The 18,126-nt window shown below is 38.4% G+C and overlaps 1 protein-coding gene across 5 annotated transcripts in view; it reads right to left on the minus strand.

The window, feature by feature from the left end:
- The window catches only part of Gria3 (glutamate ionotropic receptor AMPA type subunit 3), a 289,158-nt gene that overhangs the window by 49,452 nt on the left and 221,580 nt on the right, over positions 1 to 18,126 (minus strand). For 4 of the 5 annotated variants that reach the window (XR_003849681.1, XM_008833922.1, XM_008833921.2 and 1 more), the window contains exon 12: positions 10,084 to 10,282. Coding sequence is in view for 4 of the 5 variants with exons in the window: in XM_008833922.1 (XP_008832144.1) it covers positions 10,084 to 10,282 (199 nt within the window). In the remaining variant the exon portion in view is untranslated. Of the gene's footprint in view, positions 1 to 8,602; positions 8,663 to 10,083; positions 10,283 to 18,126 lie in introns of those variants that run through there. The other variant, XM_029563969.1, reaches the window with a different exon arrangement.

An 18,126-nucleotide genomic window follows, 5' to 3' on the forward strand; every position in this document is an offset into this window, starting at 1 on the left:
TTCAGGGGCTAGAGAGAAGGCTCAACAGTTAAGATCACTTGCTGCTCTTGCAGAGGACCTGGGTCCAATTTCCAGCATCTACTTGGTAGCTAACAACCATCCTAACTCCAGAGCCAGGGATCAGATGCCCACTTCTGACCTTCACAGGCATTGCACGGCATGGGTGCACTTACCTACATGCAGGCAATACACTCATACACATAAAATAAAAATTATAAATAAGATATTAAAGAAAGAAATACAATAGGTCATCTCTACCCAAGGAGCTCTTTCTCAGCAGATCATAATCTTAACCATTTTGAATAGATGGAGGGCAATGGTTTTGATGTAACCATCAATTGCCTGCATGCTGGTGCAATCCTTCTGGGGCCAGAGTTGAAACCCAAGCACACAGGAAGGAAGCATGCTTCCCCAGCTCTAAGCTGGAGTCACTACTAAATATCCAGAACTGTCTATACACATGTGTGGTGCAGACAAGTCTTTAGGGTTTTTAAAAAATATATACACACAAACACACATATTGTCCTCAACTTTCAGCATATACCAACATGAAACTGTGACATTAATGAAAGTTCTGTCACCACACCTAGTACCCAGAGACTTTCTTATTGAAGCAGTGGCATCTATTTTGTCTTGGAGATTGTAATTATTAATATAAGAATGTGAATAATGATCTTTGATATTCCAAAATACATATTTAAAAATTATAGTGGATAAAGTTAATACTGCTATATGATTCAGAAATTTCATTCCTTTTCTTTTGAGATACAGGGTCTCCCTGTAGCCACAGCTGGTTTGTAACTCAGTGTGTAGACCAGGATGGTCTCAATCTCATAGACATGTGCCTGCCTCTGCCTCCCTAGTACTGAGATTAAAGATGTGCATCACCATGAGTGGCAGAAATTTTATTCTTAAGTATTCATGGGAACTGAAAGCAGGAATTTGAAAAGATGTTTGAATGCTAATACTATTTCAGTAGTATTTACAAGTAGCAAAAAAGGTGCAAACAACTTAATTGCCCGTCAATAAATTAATGGTTGAAAAATGTGCTATAGTTATGCTGGAATACTATTCAGCCATTAAAAGGAATAAAATTCTGATGTGTTATAACATGGATGAATCTTGAAGATATTGTGCTATGTGAAATTAGCTAGACCCAAAAGACATACATTGTACCACTCCATGTATGTGAACATTTGTGTGATTCATAGAGACAAGATGTGGATTAGAAGTTACCAGGGGTTTGAAGGAGAAGGAATGGGATGGTACTGATTTATGGTTATAGAGTTTCTATGTAGGGGGATGAAAATGCTTTAGAAATAGATAATAGTGATAGTTATGTAACATCATGAATGTAACTAATACCATTGAATTATACAACGAAAATATTTAAAATGGAAATTGTGTATCACATATATTTTATCATAACTTTAAAAATTAATAATGTAAGGGCTAGAGAGATGGCTCAGCGATTAAGAGGACTGGTTGCTCTTGCAAAAGACCTGGGTTTGAATCCCAGCACCCAAATGGTGACTAACAACCCTCTATAACTCCAGTTCAAGGAAATGTGATTTTCTCTTCTGGCCTCTGTAGGTATTGCATGACACACGCAGGCAATACACTCACACATAAAAATAATAACATAATATACTCTAGGTCATTATGTTTATACTTTAATGGGTGGATTATATGACATGTGATTTATATCACAGTAGAGCTGTTAAAAAGTTATATACAAATAAACAGCAAATATATGGAAAGCACTCAGGGAAAACAAAAGTACAAAAGTACACTTATCTTTCGCTGTGCTTCTGGGGATTAAATCTAGGGCTTTGCATATGGCACACAAACATTCTACTACTGAGCTACGTCCCCAGCCCTAGAATGGTTGTTGTCAATAAGAAAACAAACAATAAATGCTGGCAAGGATGCAGAGAAAGGGAAACTATTTAGACACTGTTAGTGGGAATGTAAATTAGTACAGCTCTTAGGGAAGACAATATGGAAATTCCTCAAAGAACTAAGACTAGTACTATAATCTCATCTATTGATATTCAAAAGGGATCCAGTCAGCACTACAAAGAGATATCTGCATTCCTTTGTTTATCTAAGCACTCCTCTCAACACTTAGGATCTAGAATTCAATAAAATGATTGTGGACAAAATGGGCAATAATGTGCTATTCATATGTAGTATTATTTAGCTATAAAATGATGAAATCCTATCATTTGTAGCAACATGGATGTAACTGGAGAACGCTGTTAAGCAATTTAAGCCACGTGCAGAAAGACAAACACTGTATTCTCACTAAATTGTACAAGCTGAAGATATTGATCAAATAGATGTCATTAGAACCTAGGAAGGGGAAGGTATGGGAGGCTGAAATTATCCCATATTGTGTGTTTCATTAATCTTCATTCCTTGCCTCTGTCCAATAGAATGCAAGTTGCTTGGAGGTAGGGATTTGGGCACATTTTCTTTATTGTTCCCTGGACTAAATTGCTATAGTAGACAGTTAATATTTATCTACTCTCTGAGAAAAGATGTTGAAGAGTGGAATGAATCTGATCACAGAACATCACATAGGAGCTGGTTTTGAAAAAAAATCCTATCTAAATTTTGTTTGTGAATTGTCTTTTCCTTTTAAGAGTGGAATTCAAGTAAACATGCCAGTTCATTGTTATCATAGGGTAAGCTTCAGTAAGCTGAAACGTTACCTGATTTTTAGAGTCAAGTTTTCAGGGTTTTTCAGGATGATAAGGAAGAATAGTAAATAATTAACCTGTGTAGGTTTGCCAGGCAAACCCAAGGAAAGCGTGGTGGAACAGATGGGCCTTCCTTCCTTTAACTGGAAGGCTATCAGATGATTTGACTTTGTCAGATGATAAAAAGAAAGCGAGTTCCTGAGAAGAATTCTAAGGAAGAGAATTTCAATGTTTTTGCAAAGATCTGGGAGTCCTGTGTGATGTTAATTATCCTGATGTTGTCAGAAAGAGTTGGCAACCTCAAGGAGAGCTGAGATCTAACTCCCTTAGGCTTCGGACTGTGAAATGCTCTCATAAGCAAGTAGGTTATCTGGGAAGACGAGCAGAGGTAGGCTAATAATATCCGTATGGTTGGGTACTCTGGGCAGATGGCCTGCATGCCACCTTGGAAGCACCTGGAGTTTCTAGGTGGTCTTCAAGGGCAGCTCTAAATTGCTCATGTTGAAGGTGTTGAATCTGCGGGTCACAAAGGAATGCCTAAAGGTGGACTGCCTAGCAGATTAGTTCAGTGGTGATATTTTATAATTAGATGTAGAAGTGGAATCAGGAGGATGGGGAGAGGATATAGATGAACTTTCCCCAACCTCGCAAAGCTGAAAAAGAAAAACTGCAACACTTGTACAGAGAAAGCAGAGGTTTTCTTACTTTTGTTGAGACACACCACTTTTTTGGAGTGACTGTATTTTAGTTGCTTTATTTCTGGGGACTTTTCCTAATATGTTCAGGGATTTGTAGAACCCTTCATACTATCCTCTCACCCACCCCATGAGGAAAATAGAGCAGGAAATAATACCACTGGCAAATTTGGAAGCCGAGACCAATATTCCTTATCCAAAGAAAAATAGAAAAACCGTTGGTGTGTGTGTGTGTGTGTGTGTGTGTGTGTGTAAACAAAAACAGTTTCTGTCTTTCTCTTGTTCTTCCCTGTCTTATCCACAATGTATAATACAACTCTTAGCATGTCAGAAAGTATGACAAATCATGCAATGATAGGGGTTTACTGTATTGATGACATACAAATCTTCTCCCTTTTCTTTGTGCTCATATTTGGATATGTTTGAAGTTGTCAGAGCATGGGGAAAAATCTTCTTTCAAAGATATTTATTTATTTATTTATTTATTTATTTATTTTATGTGTATCAGCGATTTGCCTGAATGTAAGTATGTGCACCCATGTTGTACAATGAGTATGGGGGCCAGAAGAGGTTGTATAGCCCTCTGGAACTCAAGTTATACACTGTTGTTAGCTGCCACCTGTATCCTGAGAACTGAACCTGGGTCCTCTGCAAGAGTAGTAAGTAATCTTAACCATGGAACTATCACTCTAGCCCAGGAAAAATCTTCTTGTATTCATGTTTAGAGTTTGTTTTTCACTTTTATTTATGACATAGGGTCTTGCTAGGTAACTCAAACTGATCTCAGAGTCCAGATTCTTTTGCCTCAGCCTCCTGGGTGCTGAGATCACATTCCTGTGTCACCACACCCAGCTACAATTAGTCTATTAAACACGATGGTAGCAAAGATCAACCAGGAGATGATATAGCCACAGAACAGGTGCTCATCAGAAGGTTATTTATGCAGAATCTGCCCATATTTCTACAAATACTCACATCAGAGCTTAATGAGGACTCAATGTTAGGGTTTGAGATCCAGCTCTTCTCCATTAAGCCAAGTATCGTTCAGCAAGTCACAATGTCATCCTGCCTCAGCTGTTTTCTCTGTTATAGATATAATACCTGTTGTGACTGCTTTTAGGATCATCGTGTGGATGGAACATCGTGACATGTGAATGTGTCTTGAAAGATAACGAACCACGAGATTATGTATGAGTTCCTGTAGGGTAAAGATCGTTTGTCTATGGAGAATCATTTACCCCATTGCTACTTATCATGGGGCATACCCATAGATTGCCTCATGCTGGGGAAAAGCTAAATTGAAGTAAACACCAATCAGCTTCTCTGGAGTGATAATCATCTACTCAGATAATTATCTGAACTATCTATATTTAAGTCAATGTATCCCTGAAATAGCCTCCCAAAATGGCAAAGAAGCCTGTCTGGGTATTTTCAAGTGATTTGGCAAAAAAGAGGAAATTTAATTTAATTTTGTTCATAGGCTCTTCAGTGCTGAGCATGGAGCTTGAGTCAAAGAATATGCTCAAAAAGGAACTTATTTAAAAGTATGATGAATAAATAATGAAATCTAAAGTATTATTATTAGCTTGTCTTCTATGACACACTTCCTTCTGTCTTGCAGATGGCCATTAAATGTGCTTTGGAGTTGTGTGCTTAAGTTGTCAGGTCAACCTCTACTTTCTTGGAGACTGTCCTTTCCACTCAGCCTTAAACTTGCCTGCAGGGAAGACTCATGGAACCATGAATCCCCAGCTGCTGCACAACAAGAAAAGCAGCATATCTTTCTCTTTCCCCAGACTTCAGCATCCTCATCTTGTGGCTGTCATTCCATCTCCAGTCTAAACTCTAAAAATCTATCTATGACTCTTGGTATGTAATATAGTATATGGCAGAAAAATAAGATCTTTTTGGATAACACAGCATCAAAACAACTACATCAAAATTGAAAGACTGTTTCTTTTCTAAAATCACCAAGTAGTATAATGTATATAAAGTATGTCCCTGACCTACCATCCATTAGTGTCAACTCATGTCTTGCCTTTGTTGTCATCTGTTTCCCTGTATATATTTTGGTTGTATTCTCATTTGGCCATATCTTTTTTTTGGAGGCAGCATCTTACTGTGCAGCCTATAGAGGCCTTGAACTTGTTACGTACCTTAGGATGGCCTCAAACTCATAATCCTCTTCTCTTAGCCGCCTGAGTGCTGGGATATCAGGTATATTTTTAAACTAACGAAATGTAGTTGAATTTGTCTAACATATTGTGTGTCAAAATTTCAATTGTATCATAGTATTAGGCGACAATATTTTTAACAAGTGATTTTTATATTTTGATGTACTACATAACATTAGGGAATAGGGAAGGAGTCAGAGAGATTACTGGAACATCTTGTTAATCATGTAAAAATGTCAACATACTTGGCAGAGGTGTATTCGTGGAATTTTCTATTTTATCCAGACCCTTCAAAATTCATGCTGTAGATAACCAGTAGATACTGAAAAGATGTGTTCAAGTGAAAATCCCTCTCTCTTTCTCTCTCTCTATGTATACACACACACACACACACACATATATATGTTTCTGAATGTATAAGAATAATTTAAACATTATTAGTAGACTACTTCCTAAACAAGTTTGATTGGGACTCTACTTTCATTGACTGCATCTAAAAAGTTCTAAATGACAGAAAAACAGTCAAAAGGTGTTTTCAGACAAAACCCTTATTCATGAGTAATTGCTTCAATAGGCTTAATATGTCTGCAACTCTAAAACAAAGATGGTCCCCTCACTATTTTCCTGATGAAGTTTGGTTATTTGGTCTATCCTGGGACATGAAGGAAAGTCCCCACTTACTGGACTTCTCTTCTTTTACATTTATTTTTTTGGGTATATGTGTATGTGTGCATGCATGTATGCATGCATGCATGCATGCAGTATGTGTGTGTATGTACCCATGTGTGCACGTATATGTGGAGGCCAGAGGTCGATGTTGGGTATCTTCTTCAACTGTTCTCCATCTTACTGTTTTGAGACAGGGTCTTTCACTGAACCTGGAAATCACTGATTTAGCTAAGGTAGCTGGCCAGGGAGATCCTGGAATCTTTCTGCCTGTCCCATCTCCCCAGTGCTGAGATTACAGGAGCATGCCACCACACCCAGCTTTTAACATGGGTGCTGTCAATTGAACTCATGTCCTCACGTTTGCATAGCAAGTACTTTACTGAGTGAGCTATCTCCCTAGTACCTGTATTTACTTTCCTAAACATTTCATTAAAAGACTGGCCTTTTAGGCTTGTATCTTTATTATTGGGAACATGACCAAGCATTTGGAAAGGAAATCAAGCATCCTGGTTGTCATCTAATATTCTGACTGGGTTGGCAAGTAGAGAGAGGTTTGGAATTGCCTTTTCCTCTCAGTGCTACTTAATTTTTTAGGATTTGTTTCTTTTTATTTTATGTGTATGAGGTTTCACTGGCATGCATATCAATGTGCTGTGTGTGCAATGCTCATGGGGGTCAAAAGAGGGCATAGTATGCCCTAAAACTGCTGTTACAAACAGTTGTGAGTCACTGAGCCATCTCTCCAGCCCCCAGTACTACTTCTTAAAACAAATCTGTATCAGGTTAAATGTCCAAAACTTAGTGGGGAATGAATCATTGCTTTGGTGCAACTTTTGAAAACATAGTGGCATGTCTCTGGCTTGTGACAATAAAGCTATCAGCTTGGTTTTTAGCATATGTCCCTCTACCTGTGCTTGGGATATTTGGTTTTTGGAGTTGCTGTCTAAGCAAATCAGTTTTCAAGTCAAGAGGGTTGATGGTAATATTCCAGATGTCTCTTCTAGCTACATGCGTTTTGTTCAGTCCTCCCTGCTTTTCCTGATGGGACAGGCCCCACAGTTTCAGTGACTTTATGTGATTGTAAAATGACATCCAGGGAAAGCTTAGAACATGAAAGAAGCAAAGGAATCATTTAAAATTAGTCATTTTAATGGCAGTCTTACCCAGGATGAGTGAAAAAAATATCTGCAGGGCAATTAGAAAAAACAACAACAACAACAATCCTGATTGTATTTATTTCTTTCTTCTCCTGGAAGATCTACAGGGCTGGCCCTAGGCTGTTTTATGGCACTACTAGGTGATCCCTGTGGTTTTAGTGTGGAGTGAAAGTGGGAAGAAATGAGCTCATACTATGTTTGTTAATGCTTCATATGATCTTGTTTCATCTTCTGAAATGCAGAAGGCATGCCATCAGAACGCCCCATATTTTTTATGCTTGGGGAGTTACTATTCTTAAAATTGCCTTAATGTCTTGAGAGCACTAGGGACAGAAGACAAGGAGACGTGGCTATAGCCAGCAAGACCCCGAGTGCAGGATAAGTTGCTCTTGCAGGTTGCCTTCTCTGCCCCACTGGGTTCATGGAGTGGTGGGGCGGAGGACACAGTGAGAAAAAATGGCTTGGAGACTGAGGGGCTGGGTGCATGCATTGTGCGAATACACATTGTCCTCTTTGTTAGATTCATATAACGTTTTCAGTACAAGCAATCTGAAAGTGTCAACTTTTCATACTGTTTGGTTTCGCTCATAGATCACCAACCTTTATGTGCTTCCCTAACTACCCCCCCGCCCCCGCCCCCCCACCCCAGAGTCCTTAAAGCTGTTACCAATGACCATTGCAGAAAAAGAAAATGTGACATTCAGGAAATTAGAAAATGATTTGCACTTCCTTACACCTGAAAGCAGCCTGCTTCCTCTCTAATCAGATTTTTAAAGCAGCTCCATTTCCATAGGAATTACTCATTGGCTGCAAAGGCCACTAGGAATTGGTGAGCATTAGACTCCACAAACCAATTAGAATGTGGTAGTAGCTTTATTCAGGATTCAATGTTGATTCACATCAGTTTCAGTAATATGATGCTCTTTAATGAAACCATCATTGCATGGATCGGATCAGTAGATAAAAACACAAAGTACGTAGGTGATGGTGTCTGGGTACAGTGATTATTTGGCTATGTTTTCAAGCCTGCCTGCTAACAAATCTTCCTCCTTTTTCTTACAGTGTGGATGAATGGACTTTGAAAGCTTAATGGGAATTGATGTCATGTATTGATTACCATTTAACGCACACCTTCTTAATCTCTTATCATTGTTAAAGGAAAAATGCTTTCTTATAGAACAAGTACCTTTCATCACAGGGTCCAAGTTAGACGTTTTGATATACTAAGTGGTCAGTTAATTCATTCAGCAGCTAGACACCTCCTGGGATGACAAACATAAGCTCTGTTGAAGGTTGATACCAAACCAGATTTCCATGGAGCTGATTATGTGTTGAGTACTCAACAGATGGAAATCCCTGACTTTCAGCCCTGACACATGTGAGTGATTTCAGGGGGACAAGGGATTGTTCCTAAATAAGCTTCTGGGATTTACATAGTAGGGGGAGTCAAGGCCAGATTAGTTTCAAAGGCTCATCATATTACTTTGATGTTTCTCCCTCAATTGGGGATTATGACCTGTTCAGTAAACAGGCAGTATAGGTGAGATATGGATATCCTGAGCCACTGAAAATTCTTGAAAGGGTCCCAGAACTAACCTCTTATCCTTCAGGGAGTGAAAACAGGTTCTAGTTAATTGCTATAATGTCAAGAAACATGCTCCTCCTAGTGTTCCATGAAATAATCGGACAAATCTCATGACAATATACATAGAAATATATTACTTAGTGATTTATTAAAATAAGTCGGCTTAGAAACAACATCTGTTTACTCTGGACCTTTGAGGAAAAGTCAGTAATTATACCTGCATGCACAGGTATGCACAATAATGTGATTATTGTTTGGAAAAAGTGATGAAACTTTTCCTGTCTATATACTAAAGTAGTTTCTGGATCGCTGCTACAACCACTTATAATGGCTTTAGGAGCAGACAGTGGGAGTACATCAAATGGGCCCATTTTCTAATCTAAACCAATACATCGCCTTTTGGTACAACTGAAAAAAATAGAGTTCTTAACAATGGCAGTGGAGTTTACGTAGCTTTCCTAACTTTTGCTAGTGAATAATTTGTCATTTCTTCAATAAATCTGGCCTTTAGGGGGCAGAGGGAATAAGTCTATTCAAGAAATGAAAACAATTATAAGCTGCCGTGAAAACTGAATTATCATCATGTATATACTTGAAGCAATCTTAATACATTTCAATAGAAAACCAAGTCTAAAATAGGATATGTAATTTCTTCTAGTCTATCACATGTCAGAGGCTTAAAGTCAATTATCTAACTTCTGTGAACCACTGAGACAAAAAAAAAATCACTGCTTTTGTAAAAGCTAGGAGGAAGAGGTATTGTGTAGTTCAGTCCTCTCATTATTCAAGTAAGAGGACCAAAGCCGACAGACGTTAAATGACTTGCCCAAGGACAAACACTCATTTTATAGTGGGGTTGAGATTTAAAGCCAGGAGTTCAAACTCAGTGCTCTCAACATGTGACCTGTTATGTCTCCCATGAGTCTTAGTTCTAAAGGACAATGAATCAGATCACCAACTAAGCAGTACAGTATTCAAGACACTGTCCTTTGATAACATTTCCATTTTCCCACAGCCCTTAACTTAAAAGCACTGTGAATTTGTCTTTGTGATAGTAAAATAAAAACCAGCAGGCTAAATTAACTGCAAAGGACTTACTCTGAAAAATTCTTTTGTTGAACCAGAGTCCAGGGTCCCATATGCAATTTCAGTCTGCTTAGCTAAGTCTTCAGCACTCTCTATGGGAGAAACCATCCTCTCCACAGTCAGGAAAGCAGCGAGATTTGCAGTATAGGAAGAAATAATGATCAGGGTGAAGAACCACCAAACTCCTCCAACAATGCGTCCAGAGAGTGATCTACAAAAAGAAACCAAAACAAATCCAGACCCAGAAGGCCCAGATCTCAGTTTTAAAAAATTATCAGATTTATTTCTACAAAGAAGAATGCTTTTAGTATAGCTGATGAAAGAGGAGGGGGGCGGTCTATGAAACAAAGGAATAAAAACCAGATGAAAGTCACAGGTTAACATCAACCCCACGACGGCACATGATGATGACAACACTCACTCTTCAGGCCTCTGCAGGTTTTTCTTTAGTTTGGCTCTTGAATGTTCCTCAAACCTTTCAACATATGTTGAAAGCTTGTCTGTTAGCCTGTGATGCTATCAGAGGTGGTGAATCTTTTGTGATGTGCAGCTTAGTTGGAGAAAGTTAGGTCATAGGAGGTGGGATGGTAGTGGTGCCCTTGAATATTGGGACCCAGTCCTTACCCTCTCTCTTGATTACACCAGGAAGCGAACAGGTCTTACCTGCCACATGCTCCTGCCATCATGTACTGCCTCACCACATGCCCAAAGCCAAAGAGCCTCTGAAACTCTGAGCCAAATTAAACCTTTCCTTCTTATAGTCTTAGCTTCTGAGGGCAGACACCAAGTGAGGTAATAAACTACCTATATAAGAAGGTTTGAGAGGTAGTAAAAGACTTCTTCTCTCCCCTCTCCTCTTCAAATCCCAAGACAAGGAAGCCCATCCTTCTACCTGACCATAAGATTTCTTACTGTTGAAATCACCATCTGTACTGTTCGCAGTGGCCTTGATCAAATTGCTGCAAATTGCTTTGATAGTATTCAATTAATAGGGATGTTATGGGTAGGTTTTAATGCTAAGGACTTTTAAATACAGTATTTTAGTCCAGTTGCTAGGGAATGGGGTCAAAGATACATTTTAAAGCAAAAATGTTTGCCAGTATTACTGTGCATTGGCATCATGGATTTGCTAAAACACAGATTCAGGATATCTGAGTGCCCAAGAATATGCTCTTCCTAAGTACTACGGGTGATTCTGTTGCAAGTGGTGAGCAGACCAAACTAAAAAAAACAAAGCATCGTTCTTCATCAGTGATTTTAAATTTTGCCTGTGTGTCAGGATCATCTGGGGAACTTGAGTCAAAACACCCCCAAAATCCAAACATGCACACAAAAGACCTTGCCTAGATTCCACTTCAGACAAGTTAAATCAGAATTCTGGAAAATAGTTTTAAACCACAGCATTTTATAAAAGTTTTAAAGTATAATCAGAGTTGTAAGTTACACTCCTATATCACTAGAGTTACTTAGGGAGAGGGGCCGTGAGAAGTGAGAGAGTGAGCATGAAGAGATCAGATGCTCAATGGTGGGAAATCACTTAGGAATCTTCATATCCTTTGCAATATTGTTGGAGGCGTGCTTGGTCTATAGAGATGGAAATATGCGCCTTGCTTTTTTTTTGCTGAATGTCATTTTAATTTATTGTTTACAAATCCTGTTGTGTTTCCCTATAATAATCCTACGTGCTATTTTTATTAGTTTCCTTCATCTGTGGATTTGACTTTCTTCATCAAAACTCTTCTTGTCAATCATACATTTTGCATGAACATAACTTTTAGTTTTATAAAGTATTGCCACACCATTGTTAGGATAGTTCTGCTGTGGGGCAAAGCTCCATCCCAGTTAGACTATGTTCTTCCATGCCCAGGAAAGCTCACAGAAAGAGCTCCCACTCTTCTAGAAAGTAAAGAATGAGCGTGGGAGGCTGGCATATCTCCAGGCTCTGTGGGAAGAGGGTAGTTTCTAGGCTGAGAACTGAAAAATCAAGCTCTTCTGTGTATGTACTGTGATTTTATCACCCTGAAACAAACTCAAATTGCTGTGTCCCAAGATAACCTTTCAGCATGTGGAAACTCAGTTGTTTTAGGTACTACAGTCTGGTCAAATAATTTTGATAGGCAAGTGTTTTGATAAATATTATCTATTGGCTAACTATAACAAATCTACTTGATTTTTTTTTAAGTCTGCAATTCCTGCTGGTCCTTGGATGTCTAAAACAACTGTTATTTATTTCTCATATATAACCACTTTACTTCTTTGGATGTGAAAATCTGCTTCGCAACAGATTTTTCTAGCTAGTAGTTACACCTCAAGATTGTGTCTGGGGACATTTTTGTTTTAATCAGGAGAGGTAAACACATCTGGATGAGTCACAAAAGAATGTGCCACCCTTACCAATGCTAAAAGTGTATAGAATACTTCAATTAGGAATTTTGACATTTCATAGTTTTTCTTTATGTTTGACATGCTCAAAATTTGAAAACATATTATAGACTTATGTGGCTCTGAATACAACTTTGGAAGATTGATACTTCAAAATAGCATCCACAGTATCGGGTAATAAAATGATAATAGTACCTAACACTTATTGAACACTTCCTACATAGCAAAATGCTCTAATTGCTTTATATGCACCAACTTTTTACATCTTCTATCTCTGTTGGTCAGGAATTTATTACAGATAAGCAAATGCAGGAATTTTACAGATAAAGAAACAGGAACCGAGTAAAGAAGCAGAAAATAAAATGTTTGTACTTTCATACTAGGAAAGAAATACCTCAGGCAACTGAGGTGGCTCAGCACGGAAAGGCACTTGCCATCAAGCCTGATGACCTGAGTTCGAGCCCCAGGACCAAGTGGGAGGAGAGAACTGACTCCTGCAAGTTGTCCTCTGACATCACATGTGCACCATTACATATGTGTGCCTACTCATTCACCAACAACTCAAGAGAAATACCTAGACTTTTTGAAGTATAAAATAACCATGTTGGATAAGAAAATTCAGAATGGTGGGCAAATTATAGGTGTCATTTTTTTTATGAATACTGAGAACTATAGTTGCAGTTAAACCAAACATGTCCGTATAGCGTAATCTGCTGCTCATTTAGACTGCACCTGTGAATGTCATCCTCATGTGGAATGATAAAGTTTTGCTGAGACACGGGAGAAACCTGATGTTGGAACAATTCCAGAATCACAGTTTGGTATGGAAAGACGTATATTCTGCTGCTGTGCATACTAATGGTCTTTTATGCACTGTCAACTTGAAATGTGGAGGAAAATACAGTCATTTATGGAAATGACATTGTGCCATTTTCTTGTGGCTAATGGACTGTGGCTGTGTCTGTCTGATCTAAAAATCAGGCCTGCACATCATAATCTGGTTATTCTGGCCACCTTAATATTGACTCAGATCGTCATGTGGTTGATCTGAATGACTCATCTGAGACTGGTTGGTTGTTGACATAAGTGAAAATAAACCTAAGCACAAAACGGTCATTTTCGTGGCCTCTTGTCTATCTGGTTATTGACTTTGGCAGTCTTGTGGTTAATATCACGGCATGCAATCAGCCTTCTGCATCTTCACGTCTATATCTACAGGTTCAACCAGTTGAAGATTGAAAATATTCGGAAAGGTCCTGCATCTATTGAATACGGACAGCAGTTCTCCTTATTATTCCCTAAATAATACAGTACAATAAGTATTTTATTAACATTTACATTGTGTTGGGTGCTATGAGTCATCTAGAGATGACTGAATGCATATAGGAAGATGTACATAGATTGTATGCAGACATCCTATACCATTTTATATAAGGAACTTGAGCATCTGTGAGTTTGGGTATCTGACACTGGAACCTGGAATTAATCGTCCAAGTAGCAAGGAATGAAGATATCTGTCTATGGGCATGAAGAATTTGAGAGAATATCCACATAAAAATGATATACTAGTTTTATAAACCTGAACAAATAGCTTCTGTGAAATTAATGTAGAATGCAAACCAATTGTATTTGATATCATCTCCTCAAGAAAATTATAGATTTGACAAAATATTTAGTGGATTTCTACCATTATCTCCCTCTTTTTGGCATGCATGTTTAAATCTCTTCACGGAGGAAAGGTGTAGAGGATCCCACAAGGAAGAAGCTCTACAAGCAATTAAACATTTTTTTTTCTCATTAGTGAAACTACAGCCACTTAAACCCACATTTCACATGGAGGCTATACAAAAAGTGATGGATGGGTCAACTCCATCACATTTTATAAAAGATCTATTAAAATAAAACAGGATTTTTTTAATTGAGTTAGAAAGACCAATAATCCTCCAGTATCCTTCCTTCCATTAATGCAGCTGCAAAATGCTTAACATTCGTTTTGAATAGTTTTGTTGCACAAAACAGATTTCAAGGTTAGCATAATGAAATGGCTGTAAAATCTGCACACTTAAGTGTTTATAAAAATGCAGAATAGGGAGTATTTCATATCTTTTGGAAAAATGCAAGAGGTGGTGTGAACATAGGAAAAACTGCCAAATATATATATCAAACAACATGCAACATTCTTATCTGTAAACATAAGCAACTAGAGTTCCTACATTAATAATAGAGTGTATTTTACGGCATCCGAAATGATAATAAAAATGAGCTATGTACAGTAACCTTTATCTTGTATATAAATTGTGTAATCTGCACTTTACTAGCTTTACGGGGATGAAGAGAGGGAGCTAAAATCTGCATTTCCTTTGTCCAAATTCTTTATCGTTCCCCTTTTCCGTTTCCAGAGGATGCATCATTTCCATACTCCATTCAATGCTGAGACTATGACAGATTTTTTAAAAAATGTGCAGAATCAATCTCTGACTCTTACAGTCTTCTCTGATAGAAATAAGTAACTGTGCCCCAAAGACTAAAGCTACAGCTTTCAGCCAGGAAAGTTGTGAAATAGTTGTCATAGAAATCCTGCCATTATAGCATTAATTTTTCGCCATATCGCTATTGATTTAAAGTGAATTTGCAGTAAGAAGAAGGCAGTGCTGTACATCAGGAGAGGAATGGATACTGCTTAAAGTGGAGTCCAAACCCCTTCTGTCTTTTATTATTCTACACATGCTTTTTATTTTAAAGGCGGCTCTGGGTGTGAAGGATCTATGTCTAACTGGGGCAGATCCCCTGCCTACTTCTTCAATGTACTTGATATCTTGGAAACTTAATAGAAAAGTAATACCTTTGGAATAATCTGTACACAGTAGTCAGGTTCAAGTTGGTCTGTTCTTTGGTTTTCTTTTGTTTTTGGTAATTCTCCCAACCATCATGCCTTCCATTTGGCTAGTCCTCAGATGTCCCTGCAGCTTCATGGAAAGGCAGCAGGGGGAGCGTTTGTCTGGACTTGGACTCTAGCTTGCATATATTGCTTTCTCAAAGTTTCACAAAGGAAACAAATTTCGGATTTCAAGAAGTTGTACCCTCTTGTCAACGCTAGTAATACATTATGGAATAATACAATCAAAACTTTTTCAGGAAATGTAAACCCTAAGGAAAGTGGTGGCGGGACCAAGAAGCGACGTCGTTGCTTATTTCTCAGGAGAGGATTGTTCTGTATCAAACAGCATTTCAGCCGTATTCCTCAGGAGTTTTAGGAACTCCAGTGCAAATGTAATATTAACTGATATATACGTTAACCTAGGATAATTAGAAAAATCCAATTTCATAATAACAATATTTAACATTTATTGCGCTCACATGCCAGGAGCCGTGCTTCGCATTTTACAGACGATAAATGAGAGGCTTAGCAAGGCTTAGCAATTTGCCCAGGTTACACAACTGCTGAACAGACTGGGAATGTAGTGAAGCTAACTTTAGTACCTCCTGCTTAACCGCTCTGCTCTTTCCATCTGGCTCCCCCAGTGGCTGGCCCTCAGTGCCCATTCAGGAGAAAGATGGTTGAATTGAATGTGCTCATACGTTCTCCGGACTGCCCCTAATAAATCAGTTGGTGTATGGACATAACCTTGGCTTATTACATTGATTACCTTCTCTAACGTCGACTCAGCCTCCAGCTTCATGTAGAACAACGTAACTCACTCTGAACAATTAGAGCAGTTCAAATATCAAACCTAATATTGATGCAGACTCTGTAAGCTTCTAGGTAATCGGCAATAACTTTATTTGAAGGAAATGGACTGACGTCTGCAGTTTTCCCCATGATGCCTTATTGCTGATTTTGCAGTCTTCTGCTCTGGGTGAGCACCCGCTCAGCTGCCTTTTGAATGCTCACTGTCCATTTTCAGTAACAACAACTCAGAGAGCAGAGTTTCTTCAGGGGCAGAGAGACAGGAAAAGAGTTCTTGTTTCTGAGCATGAGGGAAACAGAATTGGCAGTGTGAAGTGGTCATGGAAACAACAGTACTCCTGGCTCTTAAAACCTCTGTGAAGCTGGGTTCCTTCATGTCACCTCTCCGGGTATGACTTTAATCTGTAATATGGGAAAAGCATCACGCAGTGGAAAGAGCAAGGGTTCTGGAGTCGCAGCTATGCTTGCATTCTGCCTGTCATTAGCAGCATGCCTAGGCAAATTGTTTAACCTGTGCACTTTCTTCCACTTAAGTAAGCACGATGCCTATACTATGGCAACAGTTTGAAGAGTTAAGATCAAGGGGAGAATGCACATATGAAGTACCCACACACAGTGGGGGCCCAAGGGAAGAGCATTGTCCCTAGGGAATGACAGCAGTCAGACTAATTTCCCTCTGGCTTCTCCTCCTTCTCTAATATTTAATTCTATTTTCAAATATGGTCTCAAGGCTAATTCTTTCAATTGTGAAAAGACACAGTGCTCACCTTCTTGGCTTTCTGGAGAATTTGTACTCTGAGTGTAGTTATTAAACAGAAACAAGGTATAATGCTGATGTTTGCAGTCAAGGCAACCACAAACCTCACAGTGCAACTATATTATTATCAGGAATCTTTAAATCTGTTAGTAGAGAAATACATTAGAGTGGGGCTTGGCTGTTCCTCAGTTAAGCACAAATATATAATCAATAGAACTGGGAAGACAAGGGGAAACATGTTTCTTTCTTATTGGCATATAATAAATATACTAAGAGGCATTGCATTTTAATAAAAGATTTAGAGATAATTTCTTTTGAAGGGCACAAAAATAGTTTCAGAGAGGGGATCGCTCATATGGTAGAAGATGTAGAGCTCACGGAGGTAGGAATTTATCACTCAGAAGCTCAGTAAGCTTACTTGTTACACTAGACAAAGGCTATGTACCCTCTTGGTGGGTTGGGCCATGAAACAGTGAGACAATAAAAAGCCTCAGTGTGCTCGGCTTACTGTAAGGATAACGACTGGCAGAACTTTGCTTATATATGCTTAGATATGTTCATGTATAGTGAGTCAAAACAGAAAATTGATTTCCTACTGTGGGTCATGGTCAAAAAATTTAAAAGTCATTGCTCTATACGACAGAATCTAGAGCAGCATAATAAAATCTCTGGGTTAAAAACGGTATTTGATATATTTCAGGACCACAGAAGAACCATCACTTAAATTCTGCCATTAGAAATTGAACCAAAAACCGAAGGTGGTCCAACTTGTCATTTTCTGGTCATCAGCTTTAACTTCTTAATGCAGTGATATGTATAAATACTTTTTAAACAGATTTTGAAGAGACCTGATTGAGTATGAGAGTAGTATGCAGCACTCCAGTGGGGATATCAGAAATGTAGTTTTAAAACTTGACTTACAGAAACCAGTGATGTTTCCAGCCTTAATGCCTCTTCAGCACTGTCTCAACAGTGATTACCTACCATGCTACAAATCTTTCAATTGTAGAAATCATTCAGAGACTATAGTCTCTTTTTTGTTGTTTATCTATTTATTTGAGACTATCTTTCCTTTGATAGAGATTTATTATTATTATTATTATTATTATTAATTGGTTTTTTCTTAGACAGGGTCTCAGGGTCTCACAATGTAATCATGATGGGCTTGGAAATCTCTATGTAGATCAGGTGTCCCCCATCTCACAGAAATCTGTCTGCCTCCTGCATG

The sequence above is a fragment of the Nannospalax galili genome, unplaced genomic scaffold, assembly GCF_000622305.1.
Source record: "Nannospalax galili isolate Female #2095 unplaced genomic scaffold, S.galili_v1.0 scaffold75, whole genome shotgun sequence".
NCBI classification, from domain to species: Eukaryota; Metazoa; Chordata; class Mammalia; order Rodentia; family Spalacidae; genus Nannospalax; species Nannospalax galili.